At 28.4% G+C, this 26,833-nt stretch overlaps 1 protein-coding gene across 3 annotated transcripts in view; it reads right to left on the bottom strand.

The window, feature by feature from the left end:
* Nucleotides 1-306: 306 nt before the first annotated feature.
* Nucleotides 307-26,833, bottom strand: part of LOC111686565 (putative protein kinase C delta type homolog) — a 34,365-nt gene continuing 7,838 nt past the window's right edge. The window contains exons 1-9 of one of the 3 annotated variants that reach the window (XM_046947710.1): nucleotides 19,959-21,754; nucleotides 17,098-19,913; nucleotides 7,209-7,345; nucleotides 6,917-7,090; nucleotides 2,294-2,448; nucleotides 2,084-2,231; nucleotides 1,832-2,011; nucleotides 1,508-1,648; nucleotides 307-1,444 (exon numbers count right to left, since the gene is read on the bottom strand). In XM_046947710.1, the coding sequence (XP_046803666.1) occupies nucleotides 1,295-1,444; nucleotides 1,508-1,648; nucleotides 1,832-2,011; nucleotides 2,084-2,231; nucleotides 2,294-2,448; nucleotides 6,917-7,090; nucleotides 7,209-7,345; nucleotides 17,098-19,913; nucleotides 19,959-21,634 (5,577 nt within the window). In that variant the 5' untranslated portion in view covers nucleotides 21,635-21,754 and the 3' untranslated portion in view covers nucleotides 307-1,294. Of the gene's footprint in view, nucleotides 1,445-1,507; nucleotides 1,649-1,831; nucleotides 2,012-2,083; nucleotides 2,232-2,293; nucleotides 2,449-6,916; nucleotides 7,091-7,208; nucleotides 7,346-8,667; nucleotides 8,752-9,478; nucleotides 9,581-17,097; nucleotides 21,755-26,833 lie in introns of those variants that run through there. The other 2 variants (XM_023448932.2, XM_023448931.2) reach the window with 2 other exon arrangements.

A 26,833-nucleotide genomic window follows, 5' to 3' on the forward strand; every position in this document is an offset into this window, starting at 1 on the left:
CATTTAATTATGAGCTTAAAAACCTTAATCGGGGGTTTGTACGTTTGTACGACTTATAAAGTGATTCTGAAGAACATTTAGGTGGGTGTAGGACAAACGTCTTTCCTTCTCTTATCCCCGAAAGGGAATAAAAACATTAAGTTTTCATTTATTTTCAATTAATGAGAATTTAGAATAAGAATATATGGAAAATCTCTCAGACTTTCTACATTATGGATAATGCTAGTTCCTATTTTTTCAACTTAAAAATCACTAGTAACTTAAACGTAACACCAATTTGAAACATTTTTTTATTATTTATTTTTTTATTTGGACTTTTTTTTAAGTAATTTCTATTTAACAACGTTTACAGTACAATATGTAAATTTAAGTTTAATTGAAATTTTTATATAATATTTCACTTAAAAACTAATATTTCATAATATTTGGAAAATATATATATATTGTTTATAAGTTTATAAATATTTGTAAATATATTTATAATTTCAAGCCAATTTTATAAAGATTTGCAATTAAAATTATTCCGTTTTACTTAAACTTAAAATGGGAGGGAATTTAAGTTACATTATGATTTTTTTTATAATAATTTACTTAATAATAAAATTTTAACTTATTTATTATAACTATACACTAAGCAAAAATAAAAAAGAAATAATATAGACACGGAAAATTTTTTAAATACAAATTAAAAAATCGTGTTTAAAGTGAGTGCATGTTGTGGTGAATAAAATTTAAATAAAATATTTTGTGTATTCCTATTACAAAATTCTAAATAATTTGTTATAAAATACTGGTTTTTATACAAATATTTAAAGCGGGGAAAAAGTTGAAAATTAAAATTTTTATAAAATTTAAAAAATATGTTTATTTCAAAAATTTTTGGAGTAAAATTTTTTAATTTTTCAAATTAAGATTTTCTGACACCAAAACCATTTTATTTTAAATTTAAAACTTCTTAGAGAATTTTAAGTGTTGGAAATGGTGTTACATATATTTTAGAAAATTTTAAAAAATTTGAAAAAAATGTTAAGGAAATTAAAAAAATATATATTTAATTCCTTAAAAAACAATCACAAAAATATTTTCTTTTTTTTTGCAAATAATTTCAATACCAATTACAAAAAAGAAAAGAAAAAAAACAAATAAAGCGAAGGGGAGGGGGTCACCTTTTACTAAAAGGCTTTACATTCTTTATAAAATACAATTTTTGTTTTCCATTGAAAAAAATGTTGTCGAAAAGTAAGACGAGGTTTATCGTTGTTATTCTCTAAATGGGTGTTATATAGGGCCATGCTTAATCCAATGTTATATGAGGATTTGTATAAGTAAAACCTAGGAACTGTTTCTGATCCATAGATTGTAAAATATCCTTATCTATGGGTGTTAAACGTACACGTTCTCGGGTGAACACTCGATCAAAATATTGTGTATCCAATGGATGTTTCTATAAGAGATAAGATATATATTAAGTAATTTAAATTTCTATGATAGATGTTTGAAAACTTACCACTTGTGGTCTAAATGGTGGTTCAATTTGCCGTTTCTCTAATAGATTCCAGTCAATGGGTCTAAAGAATATATGCTCAACAATATCGCCAGCAGGACTATATTGAGATCCAATACGTTTTGTATAATCTTTTTCCAAAAGCTAAAATTTGTTTAAAAAATTTTTTTATATTTAATAAAAATGTTTATTATTTTTGTAAAAATTAGTTGTTAAAAAACTGGGTCTACATTGAGGCCAAAATCATACGAATTCTCAATAAACTTTAAATATAATTTGCCATATTTTTTAGTAAATTTTTATGAAAACATTCTATTAGCAACTTACTCCTTTTAATATACTCGTGGCCTCTGCCGATATATAAACTGGGAACCAGGGCAATTCATTGCATATAGACCAAAATAGTTCATCTTCATCACAACCACTAAAGGGTGATTGACCAATAAGCATTTCATATAATAAAACACCAAAAGACCACCAATCAACATTTTGATTATATTTATCGCCCTGAAAACAAACATCAAAACAAGACCATTAAATAAAGAAACCCATAAAATAAAAAAAATAACCCATACAAACCTTAATAATTTCAGGCGCCATATAATCGGGTGTACCACAAAAACTATCCGCTGTTTTATCCAAATAGATTTGTAATTTACACATACCAAAATCAGCTATACGCACATGACCCTCATAGTCTAATAAAACATTATCCAATTTGAGATCTCTATAAGAGATAACATGACATTGTTAAAAGTTATTAAACTCTCTTTGAATATGATAATTTACCTGTATATAATGCCCTTTTTATGTAAAAATTTCAGACCCGATACTATTTCTGCACCATAGAATCGGGCTCTTTCTTCGGTAAAACGACCGCTTTCTTGTATGTGGAACATTAAATCACCGCCATTGAGGTATTCCATAACAAAGAACAAGTGGCTCTGGAAATAGGAAAGAAAATTGAGAAAATAACAAGATCGAATCCTATAAAATTTAATTATAAATTATGGAACCGATTTCTATGAAATATTTTACATTTATAGATCCAACTGTACGCAGAAGAAAAAATACGTTTTAAAGTTACAGACGCCTGTAACCAAAATGACAGCAAAGTGTTAATAATTTCTCAATAATATCCTTTGTTAAAGTATATACGTACGTTGTTGTCAGACAACGTAACGTTTTCAAAATGGTAACTATTAATTGTAAAAATCTCAACTATGCATTGCTGATAAAATGATATAAAGCCTAATCAAAATGACAACGATGTGTTGTCAAAACGATAATTATAAAAGGTTTAAATTTCATACACATCCCTTGCCTCATTCCAAACGAACGTGGTAAGCTCACTATTGAAAACTAATTGTATAAATTTCGGTACTTTTCTACCGGGCTTTTCCCCCCCGTGTAGTCTATATTAGATCTTATTTGGATTCCACACCTCCCTTTATGTTATAAAAAACCTAACTCGACAAGAATTGTTGTTAGTTTTCTGTTCGGATGCCACGTCCATCTTTATGCCAACTTTTTTCAAAAAAAAAATTGATCATTTATATTTTCAATTCAAAATAAATTTGTATATGAAAATCCTAAAATCGGCTGTAGCTCGCTAAATAACGGCTCTGTTAAGAAAATAGTAAAAATCTGTGAAAACTTTTACTTTTCATCAGAAATCACCTTTTCTATAATAGACCTTAATATGATCCTTAATAATACTCCAAATGAAAAATTGTAAAATATCTCTGATCTTTCATACTTTCGTCAACAATGTTTAAATTGAGAAAATCTGCTATCACTTCAGATTTCCACTTGACTTGATATTTTTCTATGTTAATATACAAAAAGTTATGAATCTTGATCGCATTCGTTTAGTACGATCTCTGATAATGATAGAACGTAGTAAATTTTGATAGAAGGTCACAAGCTATCTAATGTCATACTGATTCTGCAGTCTTCATTTTGCTTCTACTAATATATTAATTATAAATAAACCTGTTCGAGGGAAAGGTTATACTGTATAACGAAAAGCGATCAATACGATCGTTAAGTAAATATTCACCATCAAAAAATTCGATAAAATTCGATACAAGTTTTATGACAATCTATCCATAATTGACACTGTCCCCTTCAAAAGACTAATTTAAAGCAAAAAAACTGTTCGTTTATAGGAGAGCATTCCATTAACGGCATAAGGTTTGATGGTGGGTTTATAAGATTCGGCATAGTAGAATATACCACTCTTTTATTTTAAATATTTAAACAATGTGCATGCACTTAAAAACTACTACCCTAATAACACCTGTATTTCAAAATTTCACCTTAAAACAAAATATTAATTACACATTTTTTAAATATGTAGTTTCAAAAAAATTTTGACAGAATAAATGTATTTTATGACAGCCAACCTTAATACTCTACATGTTATTGCACTTTCTGAGATATGTTATTTCAAATGTCATCTACTTGTCAAACATAGCAAGAAGCAACAACCTTCAAATGGCGCTAATTAATGTTCAATCATATTTGTTGACAAACGATTATATTACGACCTCATTAAAATGTTTTTCTCTGGTGCAGACTTGTTATTGAATGGCCTTTTTTTTGGTCAGTCTCACAAGTACACCTGTATAATTGAAAAAATTTTCACCTACAATGTCATAAAAAATTAAAATACATGTAGTTTTTGTTATTGTTTGTATTTCTATTTTAGTTTTCGAGTTATTTTTATATATAGTTTGGCATTTTGATTATGCTAAAATGTGTCAATGTAAGATATACAAAATGTGTAAAAGAGATTTTTTTTTAAATTAAACAAAAGATTTTTTTCAAATAAAACATGCATTTTATGTAAAAGATACAAATTCCTAGTGTTTTGCTAAGAAGAAAAAAATCAATTACAACTTGTTTGTTTTTTTCTGTTTTATGTTTAAAACAATAACAAACAAATGTAATACGTGATCGTGGTATACGAAGAGATTGTATACGCCATTAGTATGTTGATTTTATGTTTGGGGGTGGGTGGGTCTGTGTGTCGTAACCCAGCGAGAATTTGTAATGTAAGAAGAAAATGTCAGAAGCTTAATTGCTTTTTATTTTATATGTAGAAAATTCCTGTGACTTGTTAAGATCATCAACCATCGCTTTGTTAAAGAGACACTTCGCTTCCAATCTCTGTCTAAGGAATATTTTAAGTTCTAACCTATGTTCTAGGGTTTTCATTATATTTAAGTTTTGCATTTCGCTAAATATTGATAGTGAGTCGCAATAGTGTCCAGATCGTTGTAATTTATCTAGTAAAGTAGCTGACAATAGAGACATACAACTAAAAGTAATAACCAGTGCTCTACATTGTTCGGTGGCAGGTTGCTTTTAATCTAGAAGATCTACTGAGTATCACCATATTAAAGTAGTGTATAAATAAAGTTGTTTTACTTCATTTAGCTTTATGAATGGCTTCTTTAGGTTTTAAATTTTGCTAAATTTTTAATAAAATTTCCTTCAAACGGTGTCAACATATACATTGTCATCATGTCCACATATATTGTGACACATGGAGAAAAGCATTATAATAACTACGAACTAAGATTCACCCAGCCATTTTCGTTGTAATTGGCAATTTTTTGGAAAATGCTTAAAATATTGCTCAAGGTAAAGTTTAACAAACTATAGGTAAAATCTAAGATTAAACACTCTCACATTTTTCAATTCATTGTCATAATGTCCAATGGATTTTCTGACATAATTTTGTATTGAACATGCAAACATCTATCAATAAAAAACCTCGAGCTTGGAGTCGTCCAGCAGTTGTCGTAGTGACTGGCCTTTTATTTTGAAAAAGGTTATCTCAAAAACTTTAATATTTACACTGTGACACTTTTTGTTACAATGTCACAATGTCCATTCTGTGTCATGTCTGATCTACATAAATCGGTTGTAGTTCGATATTTATGAACTATAGGTAAAATCAATGATTCAACACTTTCACAATTTTCGATTCATTGTCATAATGTCCATGGATTTTCTGACAAAATCTTTTATTGAACATATTGACATTTACTTTTTTGACAATGTCAGAATATCCATGGATATTTTTACACGATTAAAATAAATGTAAGAAATTTACAAATTAAGTTTCTAACAACCAAAATTGAACACTTTCACATTTTTCGATCCAATGTCATAATATCTATGAATATTCTAACAAAATAGTTTCTAATTGCAATTGTAACTCAATTACTTACTGGGACACGCTTTTATTCGATGCTCAAACAATTCAAAGGTGGAAATAGCTACATATTTAAATATAAAAAACGATACAGTAAAGAATTCTATTCTAATGATGCCGTGAATCTAGTTTAAACGATTTTTTTCTTACACGATGGCGTTGATAAAAAGTACCCTGATCCAAAAAATGGTCATTGGCACACTTATTCACGGTAGCGAAATTCTCAAACACATATTCGCATTTTTTTAAGCTACCAACGAAATGAGTCTTATTCTGCTAGTAAGTAAAATGCCAAATGTAATACACACGAATGATGATGGTCATTTTAATGATAAATTTAGAATTTTTACCTTTAATTGTGTTTCTTTTTTCTAGTATATTTGGGGTTATTTTTACGTTATTTACTAGATTTGATATAAGAGAATTGTTTAAAAATAACAAAAGATTCATTCGCGTGTCTAGAAGTATTAACTTAAGCAAAATAAAGATAAACATAATATTAAATGTCTGTTTTTAGAGAAAAATGCAATTGGAATTTCATATTGAATACGAAATATATTTAATATACCAAAATAGTAATCATTAGGAAAAGCTTTATTAGAATTAGAAATTATGAGGTAAACAGATTTTAAAAATATTTCCTTAGAATTTATTTATTATAAAATTAAAAAAAAATATATAATATTTTATTACTAAAATATTTGGTCTTTAACAAATCAACTATTAAGTTCTATTCAAAAAGAGGACAATCAATAATTTTTATTAAAAAGTGTAATTCATAATTTCTTCAAAAATCCTTTAGAAATACACAATAAATTTTATGAAGATTTATTATGCTAACAGACGAATGAGTGATATTAATATAAAACAATATATGCAAATTAATCATACGTATATGGTACAAAAATTTAAAATATATTCAAAGCAAATTCGACTTTAACATTTTTTTTATATAAATTTCACTTTTAAATAATAAATAAACTAATCATCATTTTTGATAATGTTCTGTTGATTTTTTTATTTGTCTCATTAATAAATTATTATATTTTCTACAATACGTTTTGCTAATTTAAAATTGTTTAATTAATTATTAATTGTCATAATTTAAATTATTTCATATATAAATGATAAATTATAAAAAAGAAATATACATACATATGTATAAAAACAAATGATTTACTCACCTCCGTTTGAAATGTACAGAACAGGTGACACAAATACGGATGCTTTGTACCCAAGGCCAAAACTTTACGTTCTATTAGTGTTGAATCGACATCATCGTCTTCGAGTACAACATCTTTTTTCAAACATTTAACGGCATAATAATAAGTTGTATCACGTAATTCAGCTAAAAGTACCTGAATAATGAAAATTATTGTATTATATGTCTGAAGGTCTTCTATGTTAAATAGTTCTATAGAGTTTAATGTATAATTGATTTTAGATGAACTTTTATATTTCCAAAACAATACTTACTTTGCCAAAACTTCCCTTGCCTAGCACAGCTAGGAAATGAAAATCATCTACTGTATAATTCTTAAATCTAGGTATTATTGTTGCTGGCGGTGTAAAACGTCCGGATTTTTGGAATTGTGAATATGTGTATGAAGTTTCTAGAAACAAAAATTAAAAAAAAAAATATTGATATTAATACAATGTATACAATAAAAAAGACCAGATTATAAACCACACTACAGTCTATACTATGTATCAAACTGTGAACCAGGCTTTAATATAGACTATAGACAATGAAATAGACTAGATTACACTCCATACTAAAGACAAGACTGTAGTATAGACTATAATTGAGTCTAAAGCTTGAACTGCAGATTAGATCATCAAATCAGTTTGGGCATCAGTATATTGCCAAAACTATTGAATAGTCTCCAGGACTAATCTGTAGTCCAGACAATAGTTCAATCATTAGATCAGACAATAGATCACTTTATAGTCCAGAGTAATCTATAGTACAGAGACTAGATAGGTATATTGTCCAGACTGTAGATAAGCCTATATAAATTATTTTATTGTTTAGACCCTAGATCACTCTATAGTCCAGAGTATAGATCACTTTTTAGTCCAGTGTAAATATCACGCTATAGTCCAAAGTATAGATCAGTCTATACTCGAGACTATAGATCAGTCTATGGTACAGAGTATAGATCAGCCTATAGTCCATATTATAGATCGGTCAATAGTCAATATTAGAGATCAGTCTATAGTCCATATTCTAGTTCAGTTTATAATGCAGTCTGTAGATCATCTAATAGTCTAGACTATAGATCAGTCGTTACTTAAGACTACATAGTATTCTATAATCCAGAATACGGATCATTCTATAGTCCAGACTATAGATCAGTATTTAGTCCAGACTACAGATAATTCTTTAGTCCAGACTACACATCATTCTATAGTGCAGACTACAGATCAGTCAATAGTGTAGACTGGAGATCATTCTATAGTCTATATAGAGCAGTGTATATTCTAGACTACAGATCAGTCAATTGTACAGACTACAGATCATCAAAAGTGCAGACCATTGATCAGTCTATAGTCCAGACTATAGATCAGTCTATAATTCAGACAATAAATAGAAAAGTCCATATTGTGGATCAGCCAATTGTGCAGATTATATGGATCAATCTGAATCAAACTATAGTCTCAACTAAAGACTAATATATTCTGGATTGTGGACAACACTATAGACTAATCGAAAGTCCAGACTATATATAACTTTATTGTTCAGATTACAAGCAGACTATATTCTACTGTCCATAGTTCAGACTATTGCCCAATCTATCGACTAGTTTAAAGACTAATGACCGGACCAAGTCCTGCATATTTTTAAAAGGAATTTAATATAAATAGTGATCACTTAATTTCTCGATTATTTTTCTACAATATTTGTTTTCAATGAAAATGAGAATCATCATACCATCTTGTTCTTCAGCGGCTTCAATTTTATAAGCAGGATTTGAACTTGGAGGTGTACTAGGAGAATCACGGGTTTCACGGGCACCTGTTCGAAAAGTTATGAGTTGATATATAATTATGTCGATGGAAATTATTATATTCAAATTTCAATTCTGCCAGCATTTTTTTTAAGTATTCAACAAAATAAAAATGCAAAATAGATTAATTAAATCATTTAACAAATCAATTAATATTTTAAATGAGCGCCTTTAGCACAGACTAGGGCGTTAGATTAAAATATCAAAAAAATGGTATTAATCCATTTTGCATATGAATGAACACTTTCTGAGTTTTTTTGCTGGGTAAACACTTCCTTTCCAGACAAATACGCAGATCACAAGAAATTGCCACAATTTTAAATATTGAAGGTTGCTGTCAACAAAAAATACTGGTCAATCGACTTGAGGTTAATGACAAAGTACTGTCAAATGGGAAAATTATTAAAAAATATATAATTAATTTTTTAAAAAATTCTAATTATACATATTTAAACAATATATGTACATATTTAAAATGCATATAAACAATAATATGAAATTAACAAATTTGTTAAAATTTTTGTTTCAAAATATATGTCTTGCAAATTTTCTACTCTATACAAAATCATGTGATCTTCATTAGAATTTGTTTGGTCGGAGTGTTTATGCAGAATTATCTTTGAATATTCAGCATTTTTGTTTATCTGATTGTTTAGGCAAAAACGTTTTTGTTTAATATTTTTAAAATATTTTTTTTTTATTTTTTTGCGTTTCTTTTCTCTTTCTTTGTTTTACCTCTTTTAACATTTGCGAGGGCTTCTACAATTAATTTCTGATTGACGCCACACAGATTGGCCGTTAGACGTTCACATTTTTTGTGACAATTAACGTCACACTCTGGAATTATTAAGAGATTGTCATAAGAAAATTTATAACGTTTTTATTTGAGTGGGTTTTCTTTTTTTTGGTTATTTTCATTTGAAATTAATTTAAATAAAATAATATTAATTGTTTAAAACATAAAATTTTGTTTTATAATTATTTGTAATGAATTAATTAAATACACGTTTTTATCAAATTTGTAAAGATTTAGAATTTTTTTGCACAGTGGGACAAGGTGATGATTTATTTATATTTTATTTTTGAAAAACATTCTATTAAAACGCTTATCCTCTGAAAAGATCTTTTTTAAAGAAAATGTTAATATTTCTGTAGAGAAATTTTCCTCTCTTTTGTAATAAAGATGTTTCTTCTTATTTTTTTTTGCAAAAGAACATTTCAAGTGAAAGAAGAAATGATTTATCCAGAAAAAAGCTTTTTTACTTTTTTTGATTAAAAGCTTTGTTCAGAAAAAAGTTTAATTTTAGAGAAAAAAGAGCTTTTCTACAAAATTGTTTTTTTAATAAATATATTTAAATAAAGGAAATCTGATTCCATATAAAAAACGTTTCAGAAGAAAGCTTTTTCATATAAAAAAATTTATAAAAAAGCTTTCTTCATACAAAAAAGTTTTTCGAAAATAAGCTTTTTCCGTATAAAAAGCTTTTTCGGAAAAAAACTTATTCATATAAAAACTTTTCAAAAAAAATATTGTTTTTGTGATATTGTAATTTCTTCAAAAAGTAATTTGGGAGAAAAACAAATTTTCTTTTTTTTTTGTAAAAATTAGCTTTAAGAGAAAAAGATAGTTTTCTAAAAAGCTCTTTTAAGTATTTTTACATAAAGAGAATTGTAACTTTAATTTGATTTTTTTCACATAAACACAAGCTGCTAAAAAGTAAAAATTTTATAATAGAAAAGTTTTTGTAAAAACTGTACAAAAATGTCAATCATTTGATTTCAAATAAATTTAGGAAAATCCCAAAAGTATTTACATAAGTGACCACACAGGGCGCCAAAATACATCAATAAATGACAATTGAAAATTAAGTAAAAACAAATAACAAAAATTTCCTTTTGTCAAAGGAAAAAACCTAAATATAAAATTTTCAAAAAATAAAATTCGAAATAACCCACGATTTGGCTAATCATGGCAATCAATTAAATTTATAACGTTTCCTCTAAATTTGTGACGTAAATTGTTTTGCTTAATACTTAATACGAACTAAACATTTTCCCTTTTAAAAATTATACCAAATGTTTCAATTAATTTCATTTCATAAGATTTTCTTTGTTAATTTTTATCGCTATTTATTATTTAAATGTTCCTTTTTACAATCTAATCAAACAAATTATTAATGACACTATAAAAAGCACGCTTATTTTAAAGAAAAATGTTTCTATTTTAAAAATAGTCTTAATAGATTTTTATCAGACAAGTAACCAGAAAGAAAAAAAACATCCGTTTTGGCAACAGAGTAGTTTTAACAAACAAAATGAACTTATTGTAAAGATTTTGAGAAACAAAACAAGCAAATCAAATCACAGTATAGATTTATAGTAAATAAACAATAAAATTGACCTTGTTGAAGTTTAAATATAGACAACACAACAATAGAATCTAAATCTATTTGAGAAATTAAAACACATTCAATGCAAAAAAAAAAAGTGTCAAATGGAAATAAGTTTTTTTTTTTTATGGGAAACGAAACACAAAATGACTCAAATGCAAAGCATTTGAAACATTTGCTATAAAAGAAAATCACATCAAATAATATTTTTCAATTTATGCTGCCAGCAGAAGTTCAACGACTTTTAATTACAGCATGCAAAATTTTAAATTTACATATATATACAAGTATTTTTTTAAGTGTATTTTCCGACTCTATAAATATATGTATTATGGATCCTTATAGATAGCGATGTCGATTAAGTCCTGTTTGTCTGTGTGTCTGTTAAAAAGTAATTTCTGAAGACCCCAGTTATCTTAGTAGTCTAAATTTTCAATAATTCTGTCAGTCAAGCTTTCAAAATGTTTTTTATATAAAGTCATCAAAATACATGCATAACAAATTGAGATATGAGCAAAAATCAGATACAATCTCTATTTCATTAAAAATATAAAGATGTTATGACATAAAAGACAACAACAACATTGCTTCTTGACAAAAAACTTATGTTTGGACTGTGTATTGGTTTTAATGCTTTTCGTATTTTGTTTTTTGGTTTTTGTAAGGTACTCGGAAAAAGTTAAATAAATTTATATTTCAAAAAATTTTCTGGAGAAAAATACTAAATTTTTAGACAAAAAGCTTTTTCAGTGGTTAACGCTTTTCCTTGCTTTTTTGTTTTTTTTTATAAAAAATTACTTTTCATAAACAATTTTCAGAATTTTTTACATTTTAGCAAAAGACACTTTTATTTTTTAGATAAAACACATTATTAAAAAGCTATATTAATTAAAAAATTTATTTTTTAAAAAAAAAGCTTTCTTTTAAATAATTTGATTTTTTCATAAAAAGCTTCCTTTTTTTAAAAATTTGTATTAATTTTTTTTATGCATAACTGTAACATCCTGTTCTTTTTATAGCTTTTATTTTGAACTGAAAAAAGCTTAATTTTTTAAGATAAAAACTATTTTTTCGCATTGCATTTTCCAAGCTCAAAGAACTAGTCATCTTTAGGAATACCCTATTGAGTGAAGAGATCCTGAAAAAGCATTAATCGAGAAAAAATCTCTGTCTCTGTTTATAGACCAATACGGATCAAATGGAATTCTTTTTAGTTGATAAAATCACCACGTTTGAACCATCTCTTGCTCTTTGAAAATTATGTTAGATCAGTGGAAATATTTTATCAGAAAAGCTACATTTCCCCTTCACAAAATAAGCTCTTCTTTAAGCTTTAAAGAAAAAAAGCTTTATTTTCGAGAAAATCCATTTAATTTAATTAAATTATTTTCACATCAAAAGCTTTATGTTAACTCTATTTATTAAAGCAAAAGAGGTAATGTTTTGAACAAAAGACTTTTTAAAAGGTAGTAAATTTAAATACTTTTTTTTCAAAAAAAAAAACTTTTTCTTAAAACTTTCTCAGAGAAATCCCGTCTTTTGTTTAGAGAAAAAACTATTTTTTTAGATAATGAAACCGATAGAACATTTTCACCATTATGAAAATGTTCTAAGATGAACTTTAAGAGTAAATTATTTGAAATTTTCAGAGATTAATTTTGTAAAAAAAAAATATGTTAAAAAGCTTTTTGTAAGCTTTACCGAGAAAAAGTCTTATGTTTAGAAAAAAATGCTTTTTATATTACAAATTTTTAGAAAATTTGTTTAAAAGAAAAGTTTTTTATAAATTTTTTAGAGACAAAGTTTGTCTTTAGTAAAAACCTTCTTGCTTTTTACTAAATCAAATCTTAGAAGAATCTTCTTATAAAATTAATTCAATTTTAATGCGAGAACTTTAAAAACCATTAATAAAAATTCAATTACACTTTGCAAAAATGAATTGGTTTTATTAATTTGCTTTGAAAATAATTGGTAATTTCTTTTCCATGGATATGTGAATGAGTTATTTTAAGTTTTTTAAGTGTTGTCTAGAGTACAATAAACTAATATCTCTTAATTGTTTTGCTGTTTAAATAAATTGCCCACAATAAATTTCATAAACTGCAATGAGTTCACATTCTTAAAATAAAAATACTTTTTGTTATTTTTATTTTGCCTAAAAATTCTTTTTACATTTGCAGCTTATATTTTTTAAAATAAATTTTTTTTTTTCTTTTATTTTGTTTCTATATTCATATACATTTTATGACACGTTACGCATACGGTCAGTTGTATTACATGCAACATTTGCATTATAAACATTCGCCTCTTAGTTATAGAAATTTAGACATATGTATGTACATTAGGGTGGCTCTAGGGAACTTTAAAAAATAATGCTAAATTTTAATTTTTTTAAATATTTAAAAATTTTCTTAGGAACATCAAAATATAATGAAAAATTTTTAATTCTTTAAAAAATGTATAATTTTTTAGCAGCCTAATATTTATGTACAGTATACCTTGTATATTTTTATCTTCATCTGTTGCATTTTAAATGCACTTTTTAAAAATTTATTTTTTATATTTTTGACAACTAGGAAATCAAGTGGTTTCAAATGGCGTTTGTATTTATAAATAATTTTGCATTTCAATTTTTTTTTTACAAAATTTCAAAGTATTTATCTGTGGAGGTGTAAATTTTTGCTTTAAAAGTGTTACGAACAACTGTACGTATTAGATAATTTTATTAGATAATTTATGGATTTTGTTGTTGTTTGCCAAAAATTACTTTATAAAGAAATGTTTTTAAAATTTAGTTTGTTTTTTATTAATAGTCTACCAAGTTAGTTAAGTGATTTTTAAAATTAATCTTTTTAATATATGTATATTTATAGTTTTTTTTTTCTGCCAAATTATGGTCAATTAATTTTGAGAACATTTTGCCAAAAAGCTTGTAATATACATTTATATATGTATTTGATTTAATAGTTAATTAATTGCCTCAGATAGTGACTAATGTAATTGCTGTTATGGTTTTTTCTCTAATAATTATGAAAAGTCATTGTCTTCATTTATATAAAATTAAATGTTAAATTTCTTTAAATTCAATTTGGTTCAAGATATTAACAAATTTTGATTTTAACAAATCGATGGTTTCGGTCATCTCATGACACTTAGAACTCTTTTTATTCTATGTATATAGGCTTCACTAACTAGAGAGAAACATATATATATTTACGTGATTGATGATCTTTGATCATGCGTTTTTTTCTTCAAGATATTTCTTATGATTTCTCATATATAATTTCACGATCGATTAACAAAATTGATCGATAATATAAATTTTCATGAAAACAATTGAAGTAAAATAACAATAAGGTGGTGATCATGTAAAAAATAATAATTTTTTTATAAATAATTCTTTTCTGAGTTTTCTACTCTATTTCTTGCATACAATACAAGTAAGTTTATTACTTTTAGCATTTCCCTAGTTTAAGATCTCATCTTTAGTCATGAAGTGAAAATTTATTTGATCAATCTGATCTGACACAAAAAACGAAGGATCCAGGCTGTTAACGTAATGTTTTAGCTTCTTTTTTAAAATTATTTAAAAATTAACAAACACAATTTTCACGATAAAATAGTGCTTAAGTATTTTTAAGGTGAACCTAAATAACTTCCAAAGGAGCAAAAAAGCAGTGGAATTTACTCCATGGAAGCACTAAAAAAGATCTGAAGAAGTGATGATTTAAACACAGCCTTGTCATAGGGATATCCCTTTTATTTAATTATAAATTCACTACTTCTGAAATCATTCTCAAGAAGTCATTTTTATGCTAATTTTTTAGAAGTTATTCGGAAGAGAAATTATTATAAAATAGAACTAATTTGACTTAAATAATTATACCCTGCACCACTTTAGTGGGGAGGGTATATTGGGTTTGTGCTGATGTGTAACATATAAAAATATTCGTCCTATACCCACCTTTAAGTATACCAATCGGCTTATAATCATTTTTTTGAGTCGATAAAGCCATGTCCGTCAGTCCGTCTGGTTGGCTGGCAATTTTCAAGATAATTGGATGAAATTTGGCCGAAGCATATTGAAAATGGTTAAAATCGGTCCATTATTTCGATTTGCCCCCATACAACCGTACCCCCCAAATAGAGCCTTTGGGCTTATAATTAATTTAAATGATCTATTATGTCAACAAAAGTCGACAAAACAAAAAGTTTTATAGAACTTTAAATGACACTACCGATTTTTGTAATGATCGGGCTTCATTTGACCCCAGCCCCCATACAAACTCCCCTTCAAAAAATTACTTAAAGGTCAAAATCCACTTATAATTTCTAATAAAACGATTAAAATCTATATAAATAACTTGAAAGTAGACGTGAATTTCTCTACCAAAATTTATAAGGATAGACCCATATTTACCCTTACTCCCCTATGAGCCCTCTTGTGGAAAATCCCTTTTTTTCAAAGAACAAATTAAATGTTTTATTTTTTAAAATTATCCACTTTTTTAACATACTGACTGGTGTAGGGTATCATATAGTCGGCAATGTCGGACTATACATTCATACTTGTTATCTCATAAAAAAGTAAGAACAAAAATATATATTCAGCATAGAAAAAATAAAACTATTTTCGCTTCTTCGGAAGTCATTAAATATTCACAGAAGGTAAAAAATTCACTAATTGCTACTTTTGAAGTAGTGATAAATGTTATTTTTTTGGAAGTACTTTGTTTTATTTTTGCTGGAAAATCACAATATAGAATTCTTTTGAAATGAAAATCTATAAAAGATAACTTTTTGTAATTCAACTGAAGCCTTTTGAATCTTTCAGATAATTTTACAGCTAGAAACTAAAAATTATAAAAATCTGTAAATGGTATTTTTTCGTCACTCAATTTGTACTCCTTTGATGTTTCTCAAATCGAAATTTATGACCTTTTTATGTGCTGCGGTTTAAGTATGTCTAACCATTACCGATTATACTTATTTTATGTACAATTAATACTTAAATTTCAAATGCAAACTTTTTTTATACTCAATTATTACAAGATTAATATGGATTTCTTGCAATTGTTATTGAAACCTTGTTATTTCTAGGTTTTTATTTAAATATTATTTGACCTCTACCTAGAAGAAAAATTCATGTAAATTGCACAACCTCTTGACAAGGTATTAGGCTTTTTTGAGCTCTCACTTTCAGTATTATGCATATACAATGACCTTAATATGAAATATTCTCAATATTATAAAAATCAGCTAAGTGTGACATCAAATCAGAATCTAGTGTTCTTACATAGTATTTAATTAAAATTTGATTAAAATTTGAATAAAAGATTTTACTTGAAAAATCGAAATAAATTAAAATAAATAATTTCATAAAAACCTAAATGTTATAAACAAAGTGTGTATTTAATGGTTCAAAATTTTGTGATTTCCTGTGGATTTAACCACATATTATAAGTGATAAAATGGCCAAAATAAAGATATTCCATATTATAATGGAATATATAATAAAATAAATTGATTTATTTATATACAAATTTAGACTATTAAAACATATAAACAAAAAATTCAAACAAAAAGTATATAAAATTTTCTTAGTATAAATTTCTTTTTTTTATATAAATGTATCTAAAATTCAAACGCAGAAGAAGAAAAGAAGAAAAATTAAACAATTGTTTTGCCAAAAAACCTCAGGCAACCATGATGTTCTCATATACAAAAATAATCTAAACGAAATGTCTGTCCCTCTGGCTTTAGTTAAATAAATATTTTTAAAATTTGTTTTGTTGATTTTTTTTTTAATTTAACAACGCATTTTCATAGAAAATCTTTGTCGTCTTTTGTTTTAACGAGAGAAAAAGGGAAACCCTTTATACATATGTACATAGTTTTCCAAAAGAAAATAAGTGATCACTATTTGTGGAATTTTGAAATGAAATTTCATTCTTTAACACTCACCTAACATTTTTTTAGGACTTGAAGGTGCTGTACCACCCTCAAAACCAGAATCATTGCTACAGGTACTCATGCGTATTATAGAAGAATTTTCTTTATTTGGATCTGTATTATCACCACTACCACTTTTTACACCTCCGCCACCAGAGGAAGAGGGATTCAATTCATCCTCATACTCTTCGGAGGTGGTACATTCATCACTATCTTCGGTCTCCTCGGTGGAGCCACTTTCTTCACTATCACTTTCATCTTCCGAATCTTCATCGGGATAGATGATTTTTTCTTTTTTCCATAGAGGACGCGGTGTCGCGACTAAAGGATAACGCGGTGCTTCTTCTTTAACGTATAATTTACGCGTTGTATCGATTTTAACTTTCTTTTGTGGATCGAAACGTGCCTGTTCGGCTTGTTTTTCTTTGCGACGACGTTGTTTCACTTTTTTCTTCATGCTGGGCGTTAATTTTTCCCAACCGTCTATACTGGAATAATCAAAATCACTATCGTCTGTTTTATAATCTTCTTCGTTCTCACTGATTTCCGCGGACGATGGCAAATAGTCAGCTAGATCGGCGTCAACGTCGTGTAAACACTGTGCCAAATTCGATACTGTTGCGAACTTTGATAAATTGCTGCCGCATGTGCTGCTGCTCTCTTTATCGTTGTTGTTGTTATCATCGTTTTCATTGTTTTTGTTGTCTTTGATTTTGTTGCAAATTTGTTGGTTGTCATCAGTTTTCGTTGTTGTCTTAATGGTTGTGGTTGTAGCTGGTGCCGATACTGCGACGGTATTTGTTTGGTTTGTAGAGGTCGTCGTAGTTGTAGTTTTGTTCTTATCAGGCGTATTTTTAGTGGGTGCATTATCTGATGACGTCTTGGTTGGTGATACTACTGTTGTTTTAGGTTTTTTGACCGGTGATGTAGTTGTTTTGGCTGGTGCCTTGGCTATGAATTGATCAGCATTAATGGTGCTGCTGGGTGATGTCGTGGCTTTTGTTTTGTTGGGTGATTTCTTATCAGCTGCTTGTTTTTTGCCGGCTAATACGGATTTGTTGTCTGTGTCAGTGGTTTTTGGTTTGGTGACGGCGTTATTCGCCTCTGCTGTTGCTGTAGTTGTGTTTTTTTTATTTTCTTTTGTTTCCGGTTGTTTTGTGGTTGTTGCCTCTGCTACGCTGCTGGCTGCTGACGTAGTCGAAGTAAGTTTTGTATTTGTGTTTTCCGTGGGCAAAGTAAATGTTTTTGCCAACAGTTGTTTTTCATTTGTTGCTGTTGTTGGTTTTTTATTAATGTCTATTTCATTTTTGTTATTATTGTTTTTGGCTGTCGTTGTTGTGGACGTTGGGAAGAATTTGTTTTGCTCCGCTTGCTCTTGTTGTTCAGGTGACTTGGCTTGCTGCCCGGTTATTTTTGGCGACGTCGTTGTAGAAGTCTTCGTGACTGGCGAAGTTGATGATGAGGTTGGCGATGATGATGATGATGGTGATAATGCTGTTTCTTTAGAAACTTTTGTAACCACTGGTATCTTTGCATTTTCCAATTTATCATTTGTTTTAATTTTAGCCTCAACAGATTTCAAATCCTTGGGCGTTGCAGGAGCTTTATTTTCCTCCTCCTTGGGGGATTTTTTCTTAAGGGGCGATATCTTCTTTTTACCTTTTTCCTCTTCTGTAAAGTTATCTTCCTTAGCTTTAATGGGTGATTTCTTTTTCAATGCAGATTCATTGGAATTGGATCTGCTTACTAAACCCTTTGAATTCTGTTGTTCCTCATCCGCCTTCTTTAAAGCTTCTATCTTTTGTGAAGTTACTAAAGTTTTAATTTCTTGTATATTCTTTACATCTTCCTCCTTGGTACTCTCCAATAAATCCTCTCGTTTTTTCCATTGTGACTCGACTATTTCTTTCTTGCGTTTATTCATGTACATGGTCTCCCGTGAACCAATTTGTGCCCAGAAATCTTCTCCACTGTCGGATTTCATTACAGATTTCTTAATAGGTTTGGGTGTGGCTACTTTTACTTCTGTAGGTTCCTCTTTGATAGTTTCTGCAAAAGGAGTTTTGGGTGTGGTGGGTGTTTTCAGTTCTATGTTTATTGAGTTAGATTTCTCCAAAGTTTTGGCTAGTTTGGGCTTTGGTTCATTATCTAGGGATTGTGAAGTTTTTAAGACTTTCTTGTCTTCCTCTTTTTTAGTGGTCGCTAATGGAGATTTAAGTTCTATGTTAATAGAGTTGGTTTTCTCCAAAATCTTATTTGTTTTTGTGACACTATCCACGGATACTGACGTTTTAAGAGTTTTGGGTGATGGTTTTGATTCCACTGATTTTGCAAGTTCTTTAGTAGTTTTTGGAGTTGTAGGCTCCTCCGTTTTCGCAAGTTCTTTTGAAGCTTTTAGGGCAGTTAACTGCTCTGGTTTTCCAAAATCTTTGGAAGCTTTTGGTGTTATTAACTCCTCTGATTTTGCAAGTTCTTTGGGAGTCTTTGGTGTTGCAGGTGGAGTTGGGTCTTTGTTTATTAGAGTTTTTGGAGATGTGGGAGCCTTTAGTTCAATGTTGATGGAAGATGATTTTTCTAAAGGTTTTGGTGGTTCCTTTTTGGTTGTTGTTGTAAGTGGTGAAGTTTCCTCATTTTTAAATTGAGTTTTAGGAGAAGTTGGTGTCTTGAGTTCAACATTGATAGAGTTTGACTTTTCCAAAGTTTTAGCCAAAGCTGGTTTGTCTCCCCCGTCCAATGATTGTGAAGTTGTTAAAGATTTAGCTGAAGATTTCTTTTCCTCAACTGTGGCTTCCTTAAGCAATGTTTTGGTGGCCAAGTCTTTGCCATCTTTTCCATCCACGGTTTTTGTAGGTTTGGCAATATCGTTTTTCTCTGTTATTTTGGTGGGAGTACCAGGTGTCTTTGCGTCAGTATTAGCTACCTTTTCAACGGCCTTATTCTGACTAGCCTGCTCAATAGCTTTCTCATCAAAGGTGAAGATTTCTGCTGTTGGCTTAACAAACTTTTTCTTAGGAGAACTTTGAGGTTTGGGCAATGAAGACATAAAACCCTCTGGTAGTTCTTGCTGCTTAACTTTTGGCACTCTCTTTACGCTCTTCTTTTTGGGTAATTTGAATACCTTATGAATTTCGTGATGCTCTTCTACGGACTCCACGTTAACAGTAAACTTTGGTCTAGGTATTTTTGCCGTATCAAATTCCTCTTCTCTTTCCTGTAGAATAGTACCCAAAGGAGGAGCATTTTCCACATCAACAATGGCAGTTATCTTGGTTCTTATTTTCTTGCCTTTTTTCGTAGATCGTTTCGAGTGTCTTTTGTGAGGAATTTCATCCACACTATCATGACTGCCACGACGTTCCATGGTTATCATTTGAAAAGTACCAGAGGCTGACTTTTGTAATTCATTAAGCAATTCCTGTTCTTGACACTGGATAATGGAAGCCCTTCTCCTTAAGGCACCAGCATTAAGATCATCATCTATTTTATCCGATGAAATATCCTCACAAATATCATGAAAAGTGGGACATTGAGGTATGCTCAGACGCCTAACTGTATGATGTAAAGGATCTAACTCTACAATAACCTGTTCTATGGTCTCTTTAGGCAGACCAGCTGCCATTCTCTGAGCTCTGCACTGGGCAGCATAGTCCTCATCATCTTTAGAGTCTTGTATTAGGTATTTCTCTCTTAAAACATCACCCGGAGACTTCTTATTGGGATAAACCGGCATGGCAGCCAAATCATCAGCCAATTTTTCACGCCATTTCAAAGGAATCTCTTCAGGAGGCTCGTATGTGGGTAGATCTCTGAATTTCTTCTCTGGTTCCGGTGACGAATCATCACTTTTATTTTTATTACGTTCTTTACTTCTCGATCTTATGGTGGATAAGCGTACCACAGCACGATTACGCTTAATGGTCGAACGATTTATATGTTTTTCGGGACTGGCCTCTTTTTTACTTTCTGCGGCTTGGCGGGCAGCTATTTCGTTGCGAACTCGTTCTTCCTCTTGTTGTTCTTGAGCTCTACGTTCAGCACTATTGCGTCTTTTTATAGAAGAAGTAGGAGAGGTGTACTCTGATTCTCGTTGAGCCTGCCTTAAAGTTTCTTCTTTACGTTTGCGATATCTATTTGCCGAAACATCTATATCGGCGGTATTGATGAGTATGGGTCTAGGAGGTATATATTTAGGGGTATGTACTGGTGTGGGTGTTGAGTAGCTGGTATATTTCGGCGATTGAATACGAGTTAAGGGCATGAGAGTAGTATGCCTAGCAGCACTTATTAAAGGTGAAGTTTCTGTGATAGTTGATAGTTTAGGTTGATAGCGAGACGATGAAAGGCCATGAGTGGAAGTATAGCTAGAGGTGCGTGGTGTGGATATTGGCACTACATAAGAACCAGCTATTGCACGATTATAGGTGGACGAGTAGGGATTGTAGATACTCGATGAAGTGGTTGGGGCACTGGAGGAGCCCGGATAATAAGGTGAATACAGCTGGCTACTGCCACCACTATAGTAATAATTCGAATCGGTGTATAAAGGCATATTGGTTTAGTTTATTTTTGTTGCTGTTTTACACTTAAAAATTTTAATTGTTTTGTTTTTTTTTAATTTGTTTACTTAGCAAATGTTATTTTAATTATTATTTAAAATTTTCAAACAATTTGTTTCATAATTTATTTTTAAACAATTTGTGCGACTGATGTTGTTTGTTTTTCTTGGGTTTTAACATTATTTTAAACAAAATTTTCAAAACTTTTTTTAACTAAAATATAAAAAAAAGATATTTATTTAAAGATTTATCGTTGGGAATATGTAAAATTAAAAGGATTTAGCTTTAAATTTAGCAAATGACACTTTATTTTTATAAACACATTTCGAATTTTTTTTAAAGAAAAACTGTATGTTCCACTCAAACACTTTTGATTTCATTAAACATTCCGTTGTACGATTTGTATGTTGACGTTTTCACTTTTACGTCGAGACAGAGGACGACACACTCACACGTTTTTGTTTTGTCCACCGTTTCTGATTACGTCGCGTTTTTTTTTTTCAAACAAATAATTTTATAAGTTATTTTCTATTTAGTTGTTTTTTTCACCTCGAACAAAAATTATGCAATATTTATTAGATGTTTTTCTCTATTTATTTTATTAACATGATTTTTTGTTAATATTATTTTATTTCGAAATCTTTTTTTGTTCGTATTTCTGAAGGTCTATTAAAATAAAAATTGTGTTCCGCTTTTAAATTCTATTGAATATTTCCGTTAGTGTGTAAAGAATTTTCTTAATTAGTGTTTATGTCTCACACTAACTACAAATTTAATGATTTTTATTTTGTTGGTGCAAATAATTTTTTTTTTTGGAAAGAAATTTTTAATTGAATTTTTTTCAGGTGCCGGTTAATGGTTTTGTGCAGAGAAATAAAATAATTAAGTGAAATATTTTTGAGTTAATTATTAAGGCGTTGAAAACATAATTAATTTTACAGCATGGTGATTGATGTAGCGTAAGTTTTATAAATTTATAACAGACAGATAGATAGAAAGACAGACAGACAAGAGGGCAAAAAATAGCTTGACAGACAGATAAATAGACAATTAGACGTAGAATTGAAAGGCCAGTTTCGAATACCAGATAGAATAAACTCACACTATCACGACTGATATTAAATTGGAATTGAATTATTAAAATACCATTTTACAAGGCATCAGCACTAAATCATCACATATATTTTTAAAAATATTACAAAAGAACATTGATATGAGCAACCTCAGGAAAGATGGATGGACGGACGCATAAATAATGGATAGGCGGACTTGTTACTTTCTAAGTAAAATATTCTTATCTGAATAGGAATTATCTCTGCACTTTGCAATGAGAAACTACAAAGTTTTGTTTACTTAAACTGGCCACCATTTATAAACTAATAATAATTTTTATTTTTTTTTAATTCCAATATTTTTATTTTGTTTTCATATTTTATGCTACAGGTGATCTTGTAAAACTATTTACATTAGCTGTTTATAACAGAGAGACAAAATATTATTATTAGCATAAAAGTTTACAGCAGATGTGTATTGCAACATTGTCAACTAAATGAAAACAACATTTCATGAATTGTTGCCAAGAAAGCTATCACAAAAAAAAGCAAAAAAATTCAACAAAATATGTGTATGTTTCAATATTTGACAGATTAGTCATGAATATGTTTATAAAAAAAGAAGAATTTTGTTGTTTTTTAAATGAAATTTAAAGAAATAAATTAAAAAAAATTATATGAAAAAAATTTTACAAAAACATTGTATAAAAAACTATTATGGGGGGGGGTCAGTATACGAATTCAAAATTCATGTTGTGTTGTTGAAACTATTGGTGACAAAAAGAACTTTTCTTTTAAATTTCAAAAAAAATCAATAGGGTTCTTCTTTTAAAGTTAAAACATTTGAAGGTAGCGGAGATCTCAAACAAATATCTTGTATTTGTATTTTTTTCTCTTTACATTTATACGAAATTACTTTAAAGATTTTTGACTCTTCCTTAGTCCCTTCACAGATTAATTCTCAAAAAAAGTCCTTTACTTTGGACTGGTAGAGGAACAATTTCTCAAACATTTAAAATATATATGGTCCTAAGCAATGATTTTGTTTGGACCTTAAGATCCACAAACGACTAATTTTAAAATTGAATTTAACCATTGACATGTACTAAAATAATATGACCAACTTGTAAAATGTTAAGTGAACTTTTCATATGAAATATTTATAATTTAAATAAAACTAAAAGAATTTACTTTTGTGAGCCAATCAATCGAAATGCCAGGATTTTTTACCTATTGTGGTTCGTCATTGTCATATGCTGGGAGTTTATACAAAAGGGAGAATTGTTTCGCTCCCCGATTTCCTTGATTATGCGGTATCTCTGGCCTCCGTAAGAACGAGCCAATACTTTTAATAAATCTGATTATATTTATTACTGACGCATCTCTAAGACATGCAGATAAGATAGATAATGGAAAAGAGATCTGCCAAGATAAAGTAGACTGTTCTCTTGTAAGGTAGTCACATAGAAGGTGTCGTACTGATTTTTCCTATTCTTCATCCAAACAACTTCTACAATAGCTATAACATGTTTAGTCTATACCTTTCGAAATGTGTAATATGGTACAGTTGATTTATTATACCCGTTAAAAGCGTAATTGAATTCTTTCTAAAAGTCAATAGAGTCCTGTAAGCCCCTTCCCTTTCCTTTCTTCTGCAAGATATTAATTAAACCAACGTGAGAGCCGAGAGATTAAACTGTCGTGAAAACGACAACAATAAGTTGCTAAAATTACAATAGATTGATAAAATTAAAACAATACCTTTTTCAAAATAATAATAATATGTTATCAAAATGACAGCAATACGTTGTCAAATGACAATACTACGTTGTCAAATGACAACAAATTGAATAAATCAAAAGTAAAATTTTGCTCCTATAACAAGCCTGTGTAGTTAATTCTAGATCTTATTGAGAATCTCAATTAGGATTGGACTTCATCCCAAGATTGACATTAAATATAAATATCACACTAGATATGTAATTGTGATTCTTTTTCTACAAATTATTTCTAGTTTATTCATTTTATTAAAATTTTTCTGCAAAGATTTCTTTCGAGAATACTCGTGTTGGAGTTTATTCATTTAGGGTCTTATTTAAATCTATGTTTATTGATCGAAATTAGTATGAAAATTTGTTTCATAAACCTTTGATAAATAATTATGAAAACTGAATCAGTTGTATAGAAACAAAAGTGGAAATTTCCACTTTTTTCCGAAACTACTATCAAAATATCACATCACATTTAGTTCAAATAAGGTTTATACATTTTCTAGTAAGTAAATAGAATAAAATAAGAGAATTTCTGACGGTTTTTTATTTAATTAAAAAATATCAAAACTCCTCATATATTAGTCAGAGTTTTTAAAGTTTATCTCTTGGTATATAAGAAGAAGTACAATACTAAATATTGAAATATATTCTTAGCCAAAAGTTTAAAGTTCATTTACGAAAATTATTTAAAAAAATATTTCTTTTCTCTAGAAAATGGTGGAAATAATAAAATCACATGCCAATCAGATAATAATTATTTATGATGACAACTAAAATTGAAATAAATATGTCGCAGGTTCTTCTCTTATTTTTTTAACAAAAATATATAATTTTAAATTGAAAATGACATTGAATTTGTGTTTAAAATTTTGTCTTAAGACAAATTTTTAATAAATTAATATTTTTATTAATTTGTTAATATGTTCTTTTTTAAAAATAAACACAATACAGGTGTACAAATCTTTAAAATTTTTTCAAAAGAAATTCCAAAATGAAAAGAACATGACGTAAGAGTTTACTTAAGAAGTTCTAGAAGAATTGGTTACTTTGCTATTAAAGATCACTTCGCTGTTGCCTTTTAAAACTATTTGCACTTAACAAAAAAATCATTAAATTTTTTAATTAGAATTTTATTACTTTTTTTCTTTCTAAGTTAATATATAATATTTTCTTAACAATAAATTCTTTTATATTATATTTTTTTTTAAATACTTTTTAAATATTTTTCTTCTTTTTTTTAATATTTTAGAAAACGAACCGTCATTTAAGAAACCACCGCAATAACTGAGACAAAATTTTTGTGTGAAAAATTTCTTTCACTATTTTCGGTCTGAAAAAAATGTTTTTCTTCATAAAAATATACTGCAAAAATATTTTTGTACGAAATCATTTTTTTTTTCTTGCTCACTTCTAAAACAAAATTTCAAATATAGAGAGAGTTTTAACAGAAAATCTGCTCATACGACATTTAAAATGAAAAATAGGCAAAAATTCAAGAAAATAAAACAAAAAATATTTCCATTTTTTTACTCGCATTGCGAAAAATGTTCTTGTTGCTTGCTGCTCATTTTAAAACAAAATATTTCTTTTTGTTTGTATTTAAAATGAGTTTTTAGAGAATCAGTAAGAATTTTAGAGAATCTAAATATTTTTGTTATTTTTTCCCGAATATATTTGCTTATGATTGTTTTTCATTTGAAAATCTCTTTAATTATGAGAATTTTAAAGAAAAGTTCTATTTGATCATCATCATCATATTTAAGATCTTCATCATTATTATGAAAGTCATGCGGAAGGTGTTGGTTGATCATTTAAATGTAGAATTAGTAAAAACTAAAACATATATTGTGCAGGTAGTGTTTTGTTGTTTTTTTAATATGTGTTTAAATATTTTTATCTTGTTCTGAAATTATTTTTATTTTTTTTGAAGATTTTCTCTATATAGTATTTTGCAGTGACGTTGAACCATCAATTAGTTGTTTATGTTTGACCATTTATTGTCATGTTAATATATTTTATCAAATTATTAAATGTTTTTTTCTTGTCTATGTTGATGTTTGTAAGTTTTTGGTTCGTTTGTATTATTGAATCGGTTACGGATGGATAGACGATGGTACTCTGCAATTCAGATGTTTGGTATTTTTGTTGCTTTATTTATTGAAAATAGTCTATAGTCTAGTCTATAGTCTAGTCTATAGTCTAGTGTATAGTCTAGTCTATAGTCTAGTCTATAGTCTAGTCTATAGTCTAGTCTATAGTCTAGTCTATAGTCTAGTCTATAGTCTAGTCTATAGTCTAGTCTATAGTCTAGTCTATAGTCTAGTCTATAGTCTAGTCTATAGTCTAGTCTATAGTCTAGTCTATAGTC

This window comes from Lucilia cuprina, chromosome 3 (assembly GCF_022045245.1).
Source record: "Lucilia cuprina isolate Lc7/37 chromosome 3, ASM2204524v1, whole genome shotgun sequence".
In the NCBI taxonomy this organism is placed as follows: domain Eukaryota; kingdom Metazoa; phylum Arthropoda; class Insecta; order Diptera; family Calliphoridae; genus Lucilia; species Lucilia cuprina.